Here is a 21,123-nt window from a genome sequence, read left to right as displayed (position 1 = left end):
CTTCAGGAAACAGCAGAGGGAACACCCCCTATCCACATCGATGGAACAGTAGTGGAGAGGGTAGCAAGTTTTAAGTTCCTCGGCATACACATCACAGACAAACTGAATTGGTCCACTCACACTGACAGCGTCGTGAAGAAGGCGCAGCAGCGCCTCTTCAACCTCAGGGGGCTGAAGAAATTTGGCTTGTCACCAAAAGCACTCACAAACTTCTACAGATGCACAATCGAGAGCATCCTGGCGGGCTGTATCACCGCCTGGTACGGCAACTGCTCCGCCCTCAACCGTAAGGCTCTCCAGAGGGTAGTGAGGTCTGCACAACGCATCACCGGGGGCAAACTACCTGCCCTCCAGGACACCTACACCACCCGATGTTACAGGAAGGCCATAAAGATCATCAAGGACATCAACCACCCGAACCACTGCCTGTTCACCCCGCTATCATCCAGAAGGCGAGGTCAGTACAGGTGCATCAAAGCTGGGACCGAGAGACTGAAAAACAGCTCCTATCTCAAGGCCATCAGACTGTTAAACAGCCACCACTAATATTGAGTGGCTGCTGCCAACACACTGTCATTGACACTGACCCAACTCCAGCCACTCTAATAATGGGAATTGATGGGAAATTATGTAAATATATCACTAGCCACTTTAAACAATGCTACCTTATATAATGTACTTACCCTACATTATTCATCTCATATGCATACGTATATACTGTACTCTACATCATCTACTGCATCTTTATATAATACATGTATCACTAGCCACTTTAACTATGCCACTTTGTTTACTTTGTCCACATACTCATCTCATATGTATATACTGTACTCGATACCATCTACTGTATGCTGCTCTGTACCATCACTCATTCATATATCCTTATGTACATATTCTTTATCCCCTTACACTGTGTATAAGACAGTAGTTTTGGAATTGTTAGTTAGATTACTTGTTGGTTATCACTGCATTGTCGGAACTAGAAGCACAAGCATTTCGGTACACTCGCATTAACATCTGCTAACCATGTGTATGTGACAAATACAATTTGATTTGATTTTGATTTGATTTGCCCTGACCTCGAGCCTGCCTACCTGACCATTCAGCCTGCCCTGACCTCGAGCCTGCCTGCCACTCTGTTCCGCCTGGACTCTGACCTGGTTTTTGATATTTTGCCTGTCCACGAACTGTCTCTCGTCCCCTTTGTTTATAATAAATATCATGGACCATCTGCCTCCCAGCTGCATCTGGGTCTCGCCGTTTATCGTTATACAACCATCTAAAAGCACAACCAAATTCCAATGGGAAAAAAAGTCTGATTTTTGGTTTAGCTGCATCAAACTTTATTTAACGTGCATTTAAAGTTTGATTAATTCTTTAACTTGGATTTTTTTTGGTTGAGATGGAACGTAAAAATCCAACAAATCAATTATTTGTTTTTTTTATTAATCATTCATTTGTATTATTCAACTGGAATTAGATCTAGACTAAGTCAGACGGAACTCTCCAATCAGAACATCTCCTTCAAACGTTAATATTTGGTTGCCTTGACAACCAAACTCAATTCAACATCTAGTTTGTCTAAAAAGGAGGAGTAGGAGGAGCTGGAGATAGATCCACTCTCCAGTAGGAGGAGCTGGAGATAGATCAACTCTCCAGTAGGAGGAGCTGGAGATAGATCAACTCTCCAGTAGGAGGTGCTGGAGATAGATCAACTCTCCAGTAGGATGTGCTGTAGATACATCAACTCTCCAGTAGGAGGTGCTGTAGATAGATCAACTCTCCAGTAGGAGGAGCTGGAGATAGATCAATTCTCCAGTAGGAGGTGCTGTAGATAGATCAACTCTCCAGTAGGAGGTGCTGTAGATAGATCAACTCTCCAGTAGGAGGTGCTGTAGAGAGATCAACTCTCCAACTCTCCAGTAGGAGGTGCTGTAGATACATCAGCTGTTCCAAGTGCTACTGCAAACCAATCAGCTGTTCCAAGTGCTACTGCAAACCAATCAGCTGTTCCAAGTGCTACTGCAAACCAATCAGCTGTTCCAAGTGCTACTGCAAACCAATCAGCTGTTAGTAGGTAAAGGATACTTCCACTCTACAATGGAGAGCGCGGCCCTGCGTATGGGGTTGTTGAGTTTGAGGCAGTAAAGGGCTCTGGGCGCTCTCTGGACCTTGTCAGAACCCTGTATCACTTTCTTATTATGATGGCTCTTCTTCCTCTGGGTCCCCGTGGAACTGGTCGTAGAGTGGAGTGTGTCCGTCCTCGTCATCTTCACTCCTCCGTTTTCGGCCATACCATCCTCCGTCCACTCCGCGTCTCCTTTCGTCTCCCCTCCCTCATCCCCCTCTCCTCCCTCCTCCTCCTCCTCCTCCTCCTCTTCTCCCTCTTCTCCCTCTCCTCCACCCTCCTCTCCTTCGTCTGTGTTGGTGTACCCGTTCCGGCCATTGTCTGAGGAAGAGGAGGAAGAAAAGGAAGAGGAGAGAGTTAGACCAATATCAGGAGAACTTGACTCCTTCATGGGTTAGGTTACTCCCAGTAGAGATATAGTCCAATGTAAACAGTTATTAAACCAAAAATACCCATGTTCCTCTCTGTTCTGTGTTTGTGTTTCTGAAAACCGTAAAACCCAGTTAACCCCATCCCCCACCTCAACCTTAACCCTAACCCTAACCCTAACCCTAACCCTAACCTAACCCTAACCCCTAACCCTAACCTCAACCTTAAACCTAACCCTATCCCTATCCCTAACCCTATCCCTAACCCTATCCCTAACCCTAACCCTATCCCTATCCCTAACCCTAACCCTATCCCTAACCCTAGCCCTATCCCTATCCCTAACCCTAACCCTATCCCTAACCCTAACCCTATCCCTAACCCTATCCCTAACCCTAACCCTATCCCTAACCCTATCCCTAACCCTAACCCTAGCCCTATCCCTAACCCTAACCCTAACCCTAACCCTAACCCTATCCCTAACCCTAACCCTATCCCTAACCCTAACCCTAACCCTAACCCTAACCCTAACCCTATCCCTAACCCTAACCCTAACCCTAACCCTAACCCTATCCCTAACCCTAAACCTAACCCTAACCCTATCCCTAACCCTAAACCTAACCCTTAAAAAACACATTTTGTTTAAGTGTGTCTTGATCATGTTCAGTCAGTGGACATTAGACAACTGAAGAACTTAGATTAAAAAAACATTCTTGTAATGAGTTTGTATCAGTCCAGTCATATTTATAAGAGCTTTGGTAGACCTTACATTGAAATCAAGACAATCTTGTTTTCCTCATAACCTAACCTGACGGATCACATAGTATCTTACAGCAGCATGCTGAATCTTGAGAACTTGAAGAACTCAGATAGATAAATACATTTGTATGCTCTGAAGGATTGGGTGTCGTTCAACGCGTGAGACTCCACAGTAAAGCAAGGCTATAAGCAGGGTTAGAATGGTAATACAGAGTAGTTAATAGGTGAAAACAACCATATTGTAGAGAACAGCTGTGACCTATTTCTCCGGAGCCGAAGCAGAGCAGAGCAGAGAGGAGCAGAGAGCAGAGAGGAGCAGAGAGAAGAGAGGAGCAGAGAGAAGAGAGGAGCAGAGAGGAGCAGAGAGAAGAGAGGAGCAGAGAGCAGAGAGGAGCAGAGAGAAGAGAGGAGCAGAGGGAAGAGAGGAGCAGAGAGAAGAGAGGAGCATAGACGAGCAGAGAGAAGAGAGGAGCAGAGGGAAGAGAGGAGCAGAGAGGAGAGAGGAGCAGAGGGAAGAGAGGAGCAGAAAGAAGAGAGGAGCAGAGGGAAGAGAGGAGCAGAGAGGAGCAGAGAGGAGAGAGGAGCAGAGGGAAGAGAGGAGCAGAGAGAAGAGAGGAGCAGAGAGAAGAGAGGAGCAGAGAGCAAAGAGAAGAGAGGAGCAGAGAGAAGAGAGGAGCAGAGGGAAGAGAGGAGCAGAGGGAAGAGAGGAGCAGAGAGGAGAGAGGAGCAGAGGGAAGAGAGGAGCAGAGAGAAGAGAGGAGCAGAGAGAAGAGAGGAGCAGAGAGAAGAGAGGAGCAGAGAGCAAAGAGAAGAGAGGAGCAGAGAGAAGAGAGGAGCAGAGAGAAGAGAGGAGCAGAGGGAAGAGAGGAGCAGAGGGAAGAGAGGAGCAGAGAGAAGAGAGGAGCAGATGGAAGAGAGGAGCAGAGAGGAGCAGAGAGAAGAGAGGAGCAGAGAGAAGAGAGGAGCAGAGGGAAGAGAGGAGCAGAGAGGAGAAGAGAGGAGAGGAGAGAAGAGAGGAGCAGAAAGGAGCAGAGAGAAGAGAGGAGCAGAGAGGAGTAGAGAGAAGAGAGAAACAGAGAAGAGAGGAACAGAGAGGAGCAGAGAGAAGAGAGGAGCAGAGAGGAGTAGAGAGAAGAGAGGAACAGAGAGAAGAGAGGAACAGAGAGGAGTAGAGAGAAGAGAGGAACAGAGAGGAGTAGAGAGAAGAGAGGAACAGAGAGGAACAGAGAGGAGCAGAGAGCAGAGAGGAGCAGAGAGGAGCAGATAGGGACAGAGTATCAGAGAGGAACAGAGAGAAGAGAGGAGCAGAGAGAAGAGAGGAGCAGAGAGAAGAGAGGAGCAGAAGGAAGCAGAGAGGAGCAGAGAGAAGAGAGGAGCAGAGAGAATAGAGGAGCAGAGAGGAGCAGAGAGAAGAGAGGAGCAGAGAGGAGCAGAGAAAAGAGAGGAGCAGAGAGAAGAGAGGAGCAGAGAGGAGTAGAGAGAAGAGAGAAACAGAGAAGAGAGGAACAGAGAGGAGCAGAGAGAAGAGAGGAGCAGAGAGGAGTAGAGAGAAGAGAGGAACAGAGAGAAGAGAGGAACAGAGAGGAGTAGAGAGAAGAGAGGAACAGAGAGGAGTAGAGAGAAGAGAGGAACAGAGAGGAACAGAGAGGAGCAGAGAGCAGAGAGGAGCAGAGAGGAGCAGATAGGGACAGAGTATCAGAGAGGAACAGAGAGAAGAGAGGAGCAGAGAGAAGAGAGGAGCAGAGAGAAGAGAGGAGCAGAAGGAAGCAGAGAGGAGCAGAGAGAAGAGAGGAGCAGAGAGAATAGAGGAGCAGAGAGGAGCAGAGAGAAGAGAGGAGCAGAGAGGAGCAGAGAGAAGAGAGGAGCAGAGAGAAGAGAGGAGCAGAAGGAAGCAGAGAGGAGCAGAGAAGAGCAGAGAAAAGAGAGAGAGTCAGAGTGTGTGAGGGAGGGAGAGTGGAACATTCACTAATAGCTTATATGAATCATATTTTTATCATGATGGTTCCTGGGCTGCAGTGAGATTGAGGGAATCCTAACAGACGTTGATAACACTGTTCTCAGTAAAACCTGTCAAGGAGCATTAAATTGAGCCAAAAGCAGTGGGAGAAACTCCTGTAAAAAGTTCAATAGGTATTAGGTTAAGTACTCAAGACTGATAGGGAGGTCGTTTCAATGGTAATTTCGCTGCTCGTTTTGGAAGATATTAACTCTGTTCATAGGAAGGATGTCATAGTTGATGCTCCTGGTGCTACAAGGTATGTTTTAGCTGTCACACAGGAACAGGGCCTTAGCTACAGCTCTATTCGTATTTATTAAGGATATTAACGCTTCCTGCCAAGGCCGCAGCCACTCTTACTGGGGTTTATTATGGGTCCCCATTAGTTCCTGCCAAGGCAGCAGCTACTCTTCCTGGGGTTTATTATGGATCCCCATGAGTTCCTGCCAAGGCAGCAGCTACTCTTCCTGGGGTTTATTATGGATCCCCATGAGTTCCTGCCAAGGCAGCAGCTACTCTTCATGGGGTTTATTATGGGTCCCCATTAGTTCCTGCCAAGGCAGCAGCTACTCTTCCTGGGGTTTATTATGGATCCCCATGAGTTCCTGCCAAGGCAGCAGCTACTCTTCATGGGGTTTATTATGGGTCCCCATTAGTTCCTGCCAAGGCAGCAGCTACTCTTCCTGGGGTTTATTATGGATCCCCATGAGTTCCTGCCAAGGCAGCAGCTACTCTTCCTGGGGTTTATTATGGATCCCCATTAGTTCCTGCCAAGGCAGCAGCTACTCTTCATGGGGTTTATTATGGGTCCCCATTAGTTCCTGCCAAGGCAGCAGCTACTCTTCCTGGGGTTTATTATGGATCCCCATGAGTTCCTGCCAAGGCAGCAGCTACTCTTCCTGGGGTTTATTATGGATCCCCATTAGTTCCTGCCAAGGCCACAGCTACTCTTCCTGGGGTTTATTATGGATCCCCATTAGTTCCTGCTAAGGCAGCAGCTACTCTTCCTGGGATTTATTATGGATCCCCATGAGTTCCTGCCAAGGCAGCAGCTACTCTTCCTGAGGTTTATTATGGATCCCCATGAGTTCCTGCCAAGGCAGCAGCTACTCTTCCTGGGGTTTATTATGGATCCCCGTGAGTTCCTGCCAAGGCAGCAGCTACTCTTCCTGGGGTTTATTATGGATCCCCATGAGTTCCTGCCAAGGGAGCAGCTACTCTTCATGGGGTTTATTAAGGATCCCCATGAGTTCCTGCCAAGGCAGCAGCTATTCTTCCTGGGGTTTATTATGGATCCCCATGAGTTCCTGCCAAGGCAGCAGCTACTCTTCATGGGGTTTATTATGGGTCCCCATTAGTTCCTGCCAAGGCAGCAGCTACTCTTCCTGGGGTTTATTATGGATCCCCATGAGTTCCTGCCAAGGCAGCAGCTACTCTTCATGGGGTTTATTAAGGATCCCCATGAGTTCCTGCCAAGGCAGCAGCTACTCTTCCTGGGATTTATTATGGATCCCCATGAGTTCCTGCCAAGGCAGCAGCTACTCTTCCTGGGGTTTATTATGGATCCCCATGAGTTCCTGCCAAGGCAGCAGCTACTCTTCCTGGGGTTTATTATGGATCCCCGTGAGTTCCTGCCAAGGCAGCAGCTACTCTTCCTGGGGTTTATTATGGATCCCCATGAGTTCCTGCCAAGGCAGCAGCTACTCTTCATGGGGTTTATTAAGGATCCCCATGAGTTCCTGCCAAGGCAGCAGCTATTCTTCCGGGGGTTTATTATGGATCCCCATGAGTTCCTGCCAAGGCAGCAGCTACTCTTCATGGGGTTTATTATGGGTCCCCATTAGTTCCTGCCAAGGCAGCAGCTACTCTTCCTGGGGTTTATTATGGATCCCCATGAGTTCCTGCCAAGGCAGCAGATACTCTTCCTGGGGTTTATTATGGATCCCCATGAGTTCCTGCCAAGGCCACAGCTACTCTTCCTGGGGTTTATTATGGATCCCCATTAGTTCCTGCTAAGGCAGCAGCTACTCTTCCTGGGATTTATTATGGATCCCCATGAGTTCCTGCCAAGGCAGCAGCTACTCTTCCTGGGGTTTATTATGGATCCCCATGAGTTCCTGCCAAGGCAGCAGCTACTCTTCCTGGGGTTTATTATGGATCCCTGTGAGTTCCTGCCAAGGCAGCAGCTACTCTTCCTGGGGTTTATTATGGATCCCCATGAGTTCCTGCCAAGGCAGCAGCTACTCTCCATGGGGTTTATTAAGGATCCCCATGAGTTCCTGCCAAGGCAGCAGCTATTCTTCCTGGGGTTTATTATGGATCCCCATGAGTTCCTGCCAAGGCAGCAGCTACTCTTCATGGGGTTTATTATGGGTCCCCATTAGTTCCTGCCAAGGCAGCAGCTACTCTTCCTGGGGTTTATTATGGATCCCCATGAGTTCCTGCCAAGGCAGCAGCTACTCTTCCTGGGGTTTATTATGGATCCCCATTAGTTCCTGCCAAGGCCACAGCTACTCTTCCTGGGGTTTATTATGGATCCCCATTAGTTCCTGCTAAGGCAGCAGCTACTCTTCCTGGGATTTATTATGGATCCCCATGAGTTCCTGCCAAGGCAGCAGCTACTCTTCCTGGGGTTTATTATGGATCCCCATGAGTTCCTGCCAAGGCAGCAGCTACTCTTCCTGGGGTTTATTATGGATCCCCGTGAGTTCCTGCCAAGGCAGCAGCTACTCTTCCTGGGGTTTATTATGGATCCCCATGAGTTCCTGCCAAGGCAGCAGCTACTCTTCATGGGGTTTATTAAGGATCCCCATGAGTTCCTGCCAAGGCAGCAGCTATTCTTCCTGGGGTTTATTATGGATCCCCATGAGTTCCTGCCAAGGCAGCAGCTACTCTTCATGGGGTTTATTATGGGTCCCCATTAGTTCCTGCCAAGGCAGCAGCTACTCTTCCTGGGGTTTATTATGGATCCCCATGAGTTCCTGCCAAGGCAGCAGCTACTCTTCCTGGGGTTTATTATGGATCCCCATGAGTTCCTGCCAAGGCAGCAGCTACTCTTCCTGGGGTTTATTATGGATCCCCATTAGTTCCTGCCAAGGCCACAGCTACTCTTCCTGGGGTTTATTATGGATCCCCATTAGTTCCTGCTAAGGCAGCAGCTACTCTTCCTGGGATTTATTATGGATCCCCATGAGTTCCTGCCAAGGCAGCAGCTACTCTTCCTGGGGTTTATTATGGATCCCCATGAGTTCCTGCCAAGGCAGCAGCTACTCTTCCTGGGGTTTATTATGGATCCCCGTGAGTTCCTGCCAAGGCAGCAGCTACTCTTCCTGGGGTTTATTATGGATCCCCATGAGTTCCTACCAAGGCAGCAGCTACTCTTCCTGGGGTTTATTATGGATCCCCGTGAGTTCCTGCCAAGGCAGCAGCTACTCTTCCTGGGGTTTATTATGGATCCCCATGAGTTCCTGCCAAGGCAGCAGCTACTCTTCATGGGGTTTATTAAGGATCCCCATGAGTTCCTGCCAAGGCAGCAGCTACTCTTCCTGGGATTTATTATGGATCCCCATGAGTTCCTGCCAAGGCAGCAGCTACTCTTCCTGGGGTTTATTATGGATCCCCATGAGTTCCTGCCAAGGCAGCAGCTACTCTTCCTGGGGTTTATTATGGATCCCCGTGAGTTCCTGCCAAGGCAGCAGCTACTCTTCCTGGGGTTTATTATGGATCCCCATGAGTTCCTGCCAAGGCAGCAGCTATTCTTCCGGGGGTTTATTATGGATCCCCATGAGTTCCTGCCAAGGCAGCAGCTACTCTTCATGGGGTTTATTATGGGTCCTCATTAGTTCCTGCCAAGGCAGCAGCTACTCTTCCTGGGGTTTATTATGGATCCCCATGAGTTCCTGCCAAGGCAGCAGATACTCTTCCTGGGGTTTATTATGGATCCCCATGAGTTCCTGCCAAGGCCACAGCTACTCTTCCTGGGGTTTATTATGGATCCCCATTAGTTCCTGCTAAGGCAGCAGCTACTCTTCCTGGGATTTATTATGGATCCCCATGAGTTCCTGCCAAGGCAGCAGCTACTCTTCCTGGGGTTTATTATGGATCCCCATGAGTTCCTGCCAAGGCAGCAGCTACTCTTCCTGGGGTTTATTATGGATCCCCGTGAGTTCCTGCCAAGGCAGCAGCTACTCTTCCTGGGGTTTATTATGGATCCCCATGAGTTCCTGCCAAGGCAGCAGCTACTCTTCATGGGGTTTATTAAGGATCCCCATGAGTTCCTGCCAAGGCAGCAGCTATTCTTCCTGGGGTTTATTATGGATCCCCATGAGTTCCTGCCAAGGCAGCAGCTACTCTTCATGGGGTTTATTATGGGTCCCCATTAGTTCCTGCCAAGGCAGCAGCTACTCTTCCTGGGGTTTATTATGGATCCCCATGAGTTCCTGCCAAGGCAGCAGCTACTCTTCCTGGGGTTTATTATGGATCCCCATTAGTTCCTGCCAAGGCCACAGCTACTCTTCCTGGGGTTTATTATGGATCCCCATTAGTTCCTGCTAAGGCAGCAGCTACTCTTCCTGGGATTTATTATGGATCCCCATGAGTTCCTGCCAAGGCAGCAGCTACTCTTCATGGGGTTTATTATGGGTCCCCATTAGTTCCTGCCAAGGCAGCAGCTACTCTTCTTGGGGTTTATTATGGATCCCCATGAGTTCCTGCCAAGGCAGCAGCTACTCTTCCTGGGGTTTATTATGGATCCCCATGAGTTCCTGCCAAGGCAGCAGCTACTCTTCCTGGGGTTTATTATGGATCCCCATTAGTTCCTGCCAAGGCCACAGCTACTCTTCCTGGGGTTTATTATGGATCCCCGTGAGTTCCTGCCAAGGCAGCAGCTACTCTTCCTGGGGTTTATTATGGATCCCCATGAGTTCCTGCCAAGGCAGCAGCTACTCTTCATGGGGTTTATTAAGGATCCCCATGAATTCCTGCCAAGGCAGCAGCTATTCTTCCTGGGGTTTATTATGGATCCCCATGAGTTCCTGCCAAGGCAGCAGCTACTCTTCCTGGGGTTTATTATGGATCCCCATGAGTTCCTGCCAAGGCAGCAGCTACTCTTCCTGGGGTTTATTATGGATCCCCATTAGTTCCTGCTAAGGCAGCAGCTACTCATCCTGGGATTTATTATGGATCCCCATGAGTTCCTGCCAAGGCAGCAGCTACTCTTCCTGGGGTTTATTATGGATCCCCATGAGTTCCTGCCAAGGCAGCAGCTACTCTTCCTGGGGTTTATTATGGATCCCCGTGAGTTCCTGCCAAGGCAGCAGCTACTCTTCCTGGGGTTTATTATGGATCCCCATGAGTTCCTGCCAAGGCAGCAGCTACTCTTCATGGGGTTTATTAAGGATCCCCATGAGTTCCTGCCAAGGCAGCAGCTATTCTTCCGGGGGTTTATTATGGATCCCCATGAGTTCCTGCCAAGGCAGCAGCTACTCTTCATGGGGTTTATTATGGGTCCCCATTAGTTCCTGCCAAGGCAGCAGCTACTCTTCCTGGGGTTTATTATGGATCCCCATGAGTTCCTGCCAAGGCAGCAGATACTCTTCCTGGGGTTTATTATGGATCCCCATGAGTTCCTGCCAAGGCAGCAGCTACTCTTCCTGGGGTTTATTATGGATCCCCATTAGTTCCTGCCAAGGCCACAGCTACTCTTCCTGGGGTTTATTATGGATCCCCATTAGTTCCTGCTAAGGCAGCAGCTACTCTTCCTGGGATTTATTATGGATCCCCATGAGTTCCTGCCAAGGCAGCAGCTACTCTTCCTGGGGTTTATTATGGATCCCCATGAGTTCCTGCCAAGGCAGCAGCTACTCTTCCTGGGGTTTATTATGGATCCCCGTGAGTTCCTGCCAAGGCAGCAGCTACTCTTCCTGGGGTTTATTATGGATCCCCATGAGTTCCTGCCAAGGCAGCAGCTACTCTTCATGGGGTTTATTAAGGATCCCCATTAGTTCCTGCCAAGGCAGCAGCTATTCTTCCTGGGGTTTATTATGGATCCCCATGAGTTCCTGCCAAGGCAGCAGCTACTATTCCTGGGGTTTATTATGGATCCCCATTAGTTCCTGCCAAGGCAGCAGCTACTCTTCCTGGGGTTTATTATGGATCCCCATTAGTTCCTGCCAAGGCAGCAGCTACTCTTCCTGGGGTTTATTATGGATCCCCATTAGTTCCTGCCAAGGCAGCAGCTACTCTTCCTGGGGTTTATTATGGATCCCCATTAGTTCCTGCCAAGGCAGCAGCTACTCTTCCTGGGGTTTATTATGGATCCCCATGAGTTCCTTTCAAGGCAGCAGCTCCTCTTCCTGAGGTTTATTAAGGATCCCCATGAGTTCCTTACAAGGCAGCAGCTACTCTTCCTGGGGTTTATTATGGATCCCCATTAGTTCCTGCCAAGGCAGCAGCTACTCTTCCTGGGGTTTATTATGGATCCCCATTAGTTCCTGCCAAGGCAGCAGCTACTCTTCCTTGGGTTTATTATGGATCCCCATTAGTTCCTGCCAAGGCAGCAGCTACTCTTCCTTGGGTTTATTATTACTCTTCCTTGGGTTTATTATGGATCCCCATGAGCTCCTGCAGCTACTCTTCCTGGGGTTTATTATGGATCCCCATGAGCTCCTGCAGCTACTCTTCCTTGGGTTTATTATGGATCCCCATGAACTCCTGCAGCTACTCTTCCTTGGGTTTATTATGGATCCCCATGAGCTCCTGCAGCTACTCTTCCTGGGGTTTATTATGGATCCCCATTAGTTCCTGCCAAGGCAGCAGCTACTCTTCCTGGGGTTTATTATGGATCCCCATTAGTTCCTGCCAAGGCAGCAGCTACTCTTCGTGGGGTTTATTATGGATCCCCATTAGTTCCTGCCAAGGCAGCAGCTACTCTTCCTGGGGTTTATTATGGATTCTTATTAGTTCCTGCCAAGGCAGCGGCTACTCTTCCTGGGGTTTATTATGGATCCCCATTAGTTCCTGCCAAGGCAGCAGCTACTCTTCCTTGGGTTTATTATGGATCCCCATGAGCTCCTGCAGCTACTCTTCCTGGGGTTTATTATGGATCCCCATGAGCTCCTGCAGCTACTCTTCCTGGGGTTTATTATGGATCCCCATGAGCTCCTGCAGCTACTCTTCCTGGGGTTTATTATGGATCCCCATGAGCTCCTGCAGCTACTCTTCCTGGGGTTTATTATGGATCCCCATGAGCTCCTGCAGCTACTCTTCCTGGGGTTTATTATGGATCCCCATGAGCTCCTGCAGCTACTCTTCCTGGGGTTTATTATGGATCCCCATGAGCTCCTGCAGCTACTCTTCCTGGGGTTTATTATGGATCCCCATGAGCTCCTGCAGCTACTCTTCCTGGGGTTTATCATGGATCCCCATGAGCTCCTGCAGCTACTCTTCCTGGGGTTTATTATGGATCCCCATGAGCTCCTGCAGCTACTCTTCCTGGGTTTATTATGGATCCCCATGAGCTCCTGCAGCTACTCTTCCTGGGGTTTATTATGGATCCCCATGAGCTCCTGCAGCTACTCTTCCTGCAGTCCAGCAACATAAAAACTTCTTCAGGCTAGGGTCTATTTTTCTCAAGTTCCGCCTGACTTACGTGCCCAAAGTAAACTGCCTGTTGCACAGGCCCTGAAGCCAGGATATACATATAATTGGTACTATTGGAAAGAAAACACACTGACGTTTGTAGAAATGTTAAAATAATGTAAGAGACTATAACACAATAGATATGGTAGGAGAAAATCCAAAGAAAACCAACCAGAATTTGTTTGTGAGAGAGCCCATGCTCTTCCAATGGAACATTTGCGAGAAATCATTAAATCGGGCTCCCAGTGTGCAATTCCAATGGCTTCCACTGGGAGTCAGTAGTCTTTGTTCAAGGTTTCAGGCTTGTTTCTTCCAAAACGAGGAAGAATAGTGATTTTTTTTTTTGTACAGGGACACAGACTTGGAAATTAGTGTATATGTGCGCAACAAAGAGGACACAGACCTCCTAATATTGTTTTCCTTTTGAACATATTTCTTTCTGTATTAAATATTATAGTTTAATTACATTTTAGGGTATAAAATTAATTAATTGAATCTGAGGATTAAACAGAAACGTATTTTGACTTGTTTTAACAAAATTTAGGGGTAGATTCTCGGATTCCTTTCTCTGCAGGTTGAACGAGTGGATTACTCAAATCGATGGCGCCAACTAAACAGACTTTTTGGGATATAAAGAAGGATTTTATCTAACAAAACGACACTACATGTTATAGCTGGGACCCTTTGGATGACAAATCAGAGGAAGACTTTCAAGACATAACCCTAACCCTGTTGAAGACATAACCCTAACCCTGTTGAAGACATAACCCTAACCCTGTTGAAGACATAACCCTAACCCTGTTGAAGACATAACCCTAACCCTGTTGAAGACATAACCCTAACCCTGTTGATGACATAACCCTAACCCTGTTGAAGACATAACCCTAACCCTGTTGAAGACATAACCCCAACCCTAACCCTGTTGAAGACATAACCCTAACCCTGTTGAAGACATAACCCTAACCCTGTTGATGACATAACCCTAACCCTGTTGAAGACATAACCCTAACCCTGTTGAAGACATAACCCCAACCCTAACCCTGTTGAAGACATAACCCTAACCCTGTTGAAGACATAACCCTAACCCTGTTGAAGACATAACCCCAACCCTAACCCTGTTGAAGACATAACCCTAACCCTGTTGAAGACATAACCCTAACCCTAGCCCTGTTGAAGGCATAACCCTAACCCTGTTGAAGACATAACCCTAACCCTGTTGAAGACATAACCCTAACCCTAACCCTGTTGAAGACATAACCCTAACCCTGTTGAAGACATAACCCTAACCCTGTTGAAGACATAACCCTAACCCTGTTGAAGACATAACCCTAACCTTGTTGAAGACATAACCCTAACCCTGTTGAAGACATAACCCTAACCCTGTTGAAGACATAACCCTAACCCTGTTGAAGACATAACCCTAACCCTAACCCTGTTGAAGACATAACCCTAACCCTGTTGAAGACATAACCCTAACCCTAACCCTGTTGAAGACATGACCTAACCCTGTTGAAGACATAACCCTAACCCTGTTGAAGACATAATCCTAACCCTGTTGAAGACATAACCCTAACCCTGTTGAAGACATAACCCTAACCCTGTTTAATACATAACCCTAACCCTGTTGAAGACATAACCCTAACCCTGTTGAAGACATAACCCTAACCCTGTTGAAGACATAACCCTAACCCTGTTGAAGACATAACCCTAACCCTGTTGAATACATAACCCTAACCCTGTTGAAGACATAACCCTAACCTTGTTGAAGACATAACCCTAACCCTGTTGAAGACATAACCCTAACCCTGTTGAAGACATAACCCTAACCCTGTTGAAGACATAACCCTAACCCTAACCCTGTTGAAGACATAACCCTAACCCTGTTGAAGACATAACCCTAACCCTAACCCTGTTGAAGACATAACCCTAACCCTGTTGAAGACATAACCCTAACCCTGTTGAAGACATAACCCTAACCCTGTTGAAGACATAACCCTAACCCTGTTGAAGACATAACCCTAACCCTGTTGAAGACATAACCCTAACCCTGTTGAAGACATAACCCTAACCCTGTTGAAGACATAACCCTAACCCTGTTGAAGACATAACCCTAACCTTAATCCTGTTGAATACATAACCCTAACCCTGTTGAAGACATAACCCTAACCCTGTTGAAGACATAACCCTAACCCTGTTGATGACATAACCCTAACCCTGTTGATGACATAACCCTAACCCTGTTGATGACATAACCCTAACCCTGTTGAAGACATAACCCTAACCCTGTTGAAGACATAACCCTAACCCTGTTGAAGACATAACCCTAACCCTGTTGAAGACATAACCCTAACCCTAACCCTGTTGAAGACATAACCCTAACCCTGTTGAAGACATAACCCTAACCCTAACCCTGTTGAAGACATAACCCTAACCCTGTTGAAGACATAACCCTAACCCTGTTGAAGACATAACCCTAACCCTGTTGAAGACATAACCCTAACCCTGTTGAAGACATAACCCTAACCCTGTTGAAGACATAACCCTAACCCTGTTGAAGACATAACCCTAACCTTAATCCTGTTGAAGACATAACCCTAACCCTGTTGAAGACATAACCATAACCCTGTTGAAGACATAACCCTAACCCTGTTGAAGACATAACCCTAACCCTGTTGAAGACATAACCCTAACCCTGTTGAAGACATAACCCTAACCCTGTTGAAGACATAACCCTAACCCTGTTGAAGACATAACCCTAACCCTGTTGAAGACATAACCCTAACCTTAATCCTGTTGAAGACATAACCCTAACCCTGTTGAAGACATAACCATAACCCTGTTGAAGACATAACCCTAACCCTGTTGAAGACATAACCCTAACCCTGTTGAAGACATAACCCTAACCCTGTTGATGACATAACCCTAACCCTGTTGATGACATAACCCTAACCCTGTTGATGACATAACCCTAACCCTGTTGAAGACATAAGCCTAACCCTGTTGAAGACATAACCCTAACCCTGTTGAAGACATAACCCTAACCTTGTTGAAGACATAACCTTAACCCTGTTGAAGACATAACCCTAACCCTGTTGAAGACATAACCCTAACCCTAACCCTGTTGAAGACATAACCCTAACCTTGTTGAAGACATAACCCTAACCCTGTTGAAGACATAACCCTAACCCTGTTGAAGACATAACCCTAACCCTAACCCTGTTGAAGACATAACCCTAACCCTGTTGAAGACATAACCCTAACCCTGTTGAAGACATAACCCTAACCCTGTTGAAGACATAACCCTAACCCTGTTGAAGACATAACCCTAACCCTGTTGAAGACATAACCCTAACCCTGTTGAAGACATAACCCTAACCCTGTTGAAGACATAACCCTAACCTTAATCCTGTTGAAGACATAACCCTAACCCTGTTGAAGACATAACCATAACCCTGTTGAAGACATAACCCTAACCCTGTTGAAGACATAACCCTAACCCTGTTGAAGACATAACCCTAACCCTGTTGAAGACATAACCCTAACCCTGTTGAAGACATAACCCTAACCCTGTTGAAGACATAACCCTAACCCTGTTGAAGACATAACCCTAACCCTGTTGAAGACATAACCCTAACCTTAATCCTGTTGAAGACATAACCCTAACCCTGTTGAAGACATAACCATAACCCTGTTGAAGACATAACCCTAACCCTGTTGAAGACATAACCCTAACCCTGTTGAAGACATAACCCTAACCCTGTTGATGACATAACCCTAACCCTGTTGATGACATAACCCTAACCCTGTTGATGACATAACCCTAACCCTGTTGAAGACATAAGCCTAACCCTGTTGAAGACATAACCCTAACCCTGTTGAAGACATAACCCTAACCTTGTTGAAGACATAACCTTAACCCTGTTGAAGACATAACCCTAACCCTGTTGAAGACATAACCCTAACCCTAACCCTGTTGAAGACATAACCCTAACCTTGTTGAAGACATAACCCTAACCCTGTTGAAGACATAACCCTAACCCTGTTGAAGACATAACCCTAACCCTAACCCTGTTGAAGACATAACCCTAACCCTGTTGAAGACATAACCCTAACCCTGTTTAACCCACATCTTAAGTGGCCATAATTATAATGTTAAATTTACATTTACATTTTTTTTTCAGAACAACTGTGCTGCTAACCACAGCCTACATCTCGTCATGAAGGATATCCTTAAAAGTATGTCAAATAATTGACCCTGCTCCTTTGTAAGGAGAGATATTTATGTGTCCTGAAACAGAGTTGGTAAAAAAAAAAAATAATAAAAAAATAATAATAATAATAATGTCAACCAATGGAGAGACAAAGATGGAATTATGAAGCCTGGAGTTCAGTTCGGTTCTGCATGAGAGAAACCACAAGATGGGCTGCTGCCGTGTATTTGAAACGGTTTGGGGGACCCACCAGCACTACACACTAACAACATCTTTGATAAGTGAAATCAGGTGTGCAGCGCTCGAGGACACGCTAACATGTGCAACCACTTTAGTGTCCTCAGGACTACGATGCGTACTACTGTTTATTACCGTATTTTAAAACTGCGTCCTGGAATGAATATAAAGAGGTAGAAATACGTTATTGGACACGGTTTGGTTATTGGATACCAGGGTGGTGTTTAGTGAATGAAATGCAGAGAAATTATGACTGTAAGAGGAAACGTGGCATTTTTACAACCAGGTGCCGATATGTCAACGTTCACTGCATCACACCACAATAAGCACATATTAATTATCCCCTTGAGGATGGATAAAGTACTCACCATTATTTTCTGTACTATTTAACTGTTGTCACATTAGATTTGCGCCAATGCACATTCAGAAAGAGAACAAATACAGTCATTGAAGTGAACCATCAGAAGAAGATACTAAAGCGGACTCTATTGCACTGTGTCTGTGTGGTAAAATGTACAAGAATATTCATCCATTTATAAGGTCATTGAAAAATTACCGTCAAAATGTCTCACTTTAAAAATAAAAAAAAATAGAAAATCAACAACGGCTTTAGGCTACTGTCCCTTGTCACAACTTGTAGGTAAAAAAAATAAATATATATAGCCTTAATGTTTTAGTTTTAGTTTTAGTTACACGGCATAGAGATTTGAGTTGGTTCGGTTGTGTCAATGTCAACGGGAGAAATGCAGGCCACGAACGTATGTGAGAGGAACAGCTGTCCACATCTGCCGAAAGGTGACGCGTAACGAAATGTCGGTCTGCCGTTTTTCTCTACTCTCATTAATCCATAGTTGTAATCTGAATTTAGAAACAATATTTATAGAACATTCTGACTTCCGATCGACACTGAATCGACAAAAAAATAAAATAATGTCCCATAAAGTTGCGCTTCTGTAGAGATCCGTTTATTAAGTCTAAAAATAGGTACTACGAAAAGAAGCAAAATTTTGGATAGAAAATAAATAATTCAAAATGAAAAATATATACAAAATGTTCTGTATTAAATTGAAAATAAGATGTAAACAGTGAATAATTGATGACAATATTCTTACTTTTGCGATTGTCCTCATACATGTCGGAGATTGTTGCCTTCAGCTGATCGCAGAGAAATGCATTATCCTCAGACAGGAGTTCACTTTTTTCACTGTTTATTCCACGTTTAAATCCCAATAGAAATCTCTCCAAGTTTACATGTTTATATATTAAAAATAAATACACGCGAACTTGTTTACATTTTCAGCTTCATTCCCAAATTATTTCCATAGTAACGTCAGATCAATTAGCAAACGTTTCAATGAAACAGTAGTAGTATACAAAAGGAGAATCCGTCGACTTGTGGTGATTTTAAAAGCCTAGTGTTGATTCTTTTAAAAATAAGAAATATATTGCAAATCCTTTCACATTAATCTCACTGGGTTTTCTCTGTTCACTATCTGTCTCCGTATTTAAGCCATCAATTCAGGATTAAAGAAAAAATGTAGTCCTTTAAAGGGGAAGGCAGCCTAGAAACTTATTAAAGGCAGGGACGCGCTCGGCGGCAGAAGGTTAAATTACATGACGACAGAAAATTCTGTGCTTAGATAAAGTCAGCCGATTTGTAAACCCAATGTTGTTGTAACAAATTGCTGTTATTACCTTCCTTATTTACACTTTATAAATAATATGAATATCATAAGTAGCATACAAATTAATCACTAAAACATTAAGGCTTTTTCTTTAGGTCTTTGATGATATGACTACAATTTTCTCAAAAATGTAATGGATTTCGTTTTCTCATAGTCAATATTTAACCATTGATCGAGTCCACATCCAAGATGGAATTTCTCCTCTATGACAGTCAGCAGGTGTAATGATAACTAGTCAATTGCACAACTGAATGCATTCAACTGAAATGTGTCTTCCACATTTAACCCAACCCTTTCCCTTTCCTAATCTCTCTCTCTCTCTCTCTCTCTCTCTCTCTCTCTCTCTCTCTCTCTCTCTCTCTCTCTCTCTCTCTCTCTCTCTCTCTCTCTCTCTCTCTCTCTCTCTCTCTCTCTCTCTCTCTCTCTCTCTCTCTCTCTCTCTCTCTCTCTCTCTCTCTCTCTCTCTCTCTCTCTCTCTCTCTCTCTCTCTGTCTCGATGAAATGAATCATGCACACAATTTCTCATCAGTACAGTAGCCAGCCACAGAACACACCCATGTATGCCTGTACAGCACACGTTCATTGAAAGTGTTGGGCAGAGCAAATAACATCCAATCCAATCTGGGTTAAATTCATTCCAAAAATATAGAACCTTAGCTCAAAGAGTTTAGATTAGATTGAAAAAATAAATACAAATAAATAATCAAAGACGAAAAATTGCTGAACTAGGTAGTCTACTAGGAATAACTATTGAACTAGGTAACGTAGGCTACTAGGAATAATTGTTGAACTAGGTAACTTAGGCTACTAGGAAATATTGCTGAACTAGGTAGGCTACTAGGAATAACTATTGAACTAGGTAGGCTACTAGGAATAACCGTTGAACTAGGTAGGCTACTAGGAATAACTATTGAACTAGGTAGGCTACTAGGAATAACTATTGAACTAGGTAGGCTACTAGGAATAACTATTGAAATAGGTAACTTAGGCTACTATGAATAACTATTGAACTAGGTAGGCTACTAGGAATAACTATTGAACTAGGTAGGCTACTAGGAATAACCGTTGAACTAGGTAGGCTACTAGGAATAACTATTGAACTAGGTAGACTTCTAGGAATAACTATTGAACTAGGTAGGGTCTAGGAATAACTATTGAACTAGGTAGGCTACTAGGAATAACTATTGAACTAGGTAGGGTCTAGGAATAACTATTGAACTAGGTAGGCTACTAGGAATATCTGTGGAACTAGGTAGGCTACTAGGAATAACTGTGGAACTAGGTAGACTACTAGGAATAACTGTGGAACTAGGTAGGCTACTAGGAATAACTGTGGAACTAGGTAGGCTTCTAGGACTACATATATACTAGTATACTGTATAGTCCATTACCTTTGACTAGTGCTCTGATTAAAAAACAGTATCTATATAAAGAATAGGGATCCCGAGTGGAGCAGCGGTCTAATGCACTGCATCTCAGTGCTAGTAGGCGTCACTACAGACCCTGGTTCGATCCTGGCCTGTATCACAATCGGCTGTGATTGGGAGTCCCATAGGGCGGAGCACAATTGGTCCAACGTCATCCGTGTTAGGGTTTGTCCAGGGTAGGAATAACATCCTTGTTAGGGTTTGTCCGGGGTAGGAAGAACATCCGTGTTAGGGTTTGTCCAGGGTAGGAATAACATCCGTGTTAGGGTTTGTCCGGGGCAGGAATAACATCCGTGTCAGGGTTTGTCCGGGGAACGAATAACATCCGTGTTAGGGTTTGTCCGGGGTAGGAACTAACATCCATGTTAGGGTTTGTCCTAACATCCATGTTAGGGTTTGTCCGGAATAACATCTGTGTCAGGGTTTGTCCGGGGTAGGCCGTCATTGAAAATAATAATTTGTTCTTTAATGACTTCCCTAGTTAAATAAAGGTTGAATAAATGTTGAATAAAGGTTAAAGGTAGAAATAAAGGTTGAATAAAGGTTAAAGGTAGAAATAAATGTTGAATAAAGGTTAAAGGTAGAAATAAAGGTTGAATAAAGGTTAAAGGTAGAAATAAAGGTTGAATAAAGGTTAAAGGTAGAAATAAAGGTTGAATAAAGGTTAAAGGTAGAA

At 45.4% G+C, this 21,123-nt stretch overlaps 1 protein-coding gene across 2 annotated transcripts in view; it reads right to left on the bottom strand.

Annotated features, from left to right (window-relative positions):
- Window positions 1–18,823, bottom strand: part of cacna1fb (calcium channel, voltage-dependent, L type, alpha 1F subunit) — a 216,092-nt gene extending 197,269 nt beyond the window's left edge. For both annotated transcript variants that reach the window (XM_046344773.1, XM_046344774.1), the window contains exons 1-2: window positions 18,448–18,823; window positions 2,089–2,449 (exon numbers count right to left, since the gene is read on the bottom strand). In XM_046344773.1, coding sequence (XP_046200729.1) covers window positions 2,089–2,449; window positions 18,448–18,469 — 383 coding nt within the window. In that variant the 5' untranslated portion in view covers window positions 18,470–18,823. The remainder of the gene's footprint in view (window positions 1–2,088; window positions 2,450–18,447) is intronic.
- Window positions 18,824–21,123: the final 2,300 nt, after the last annotated feature.

This window comes from Oncorhynchus gorbuscha, linkage group LG03, assembly GCF_021184085.1.
Source record: "Oncorhynchus gorbuscha isolate QuinsamMale2020 ecotype Even-year linkage group LG03, OgorEven_v1.0, whole genome shotgun sequence".
Taxonomy (NCBI): domain Eukaryota; kingdom Metazoa; phylum Chordata; class Actinopteri; order Salmoniformes; family Salmonidae; genus Oncorhynchus; species Oncorhynchus gorbuscha.
This window is presented reverse-complemented; position numbering and strand designations above follow the sequence as displayed.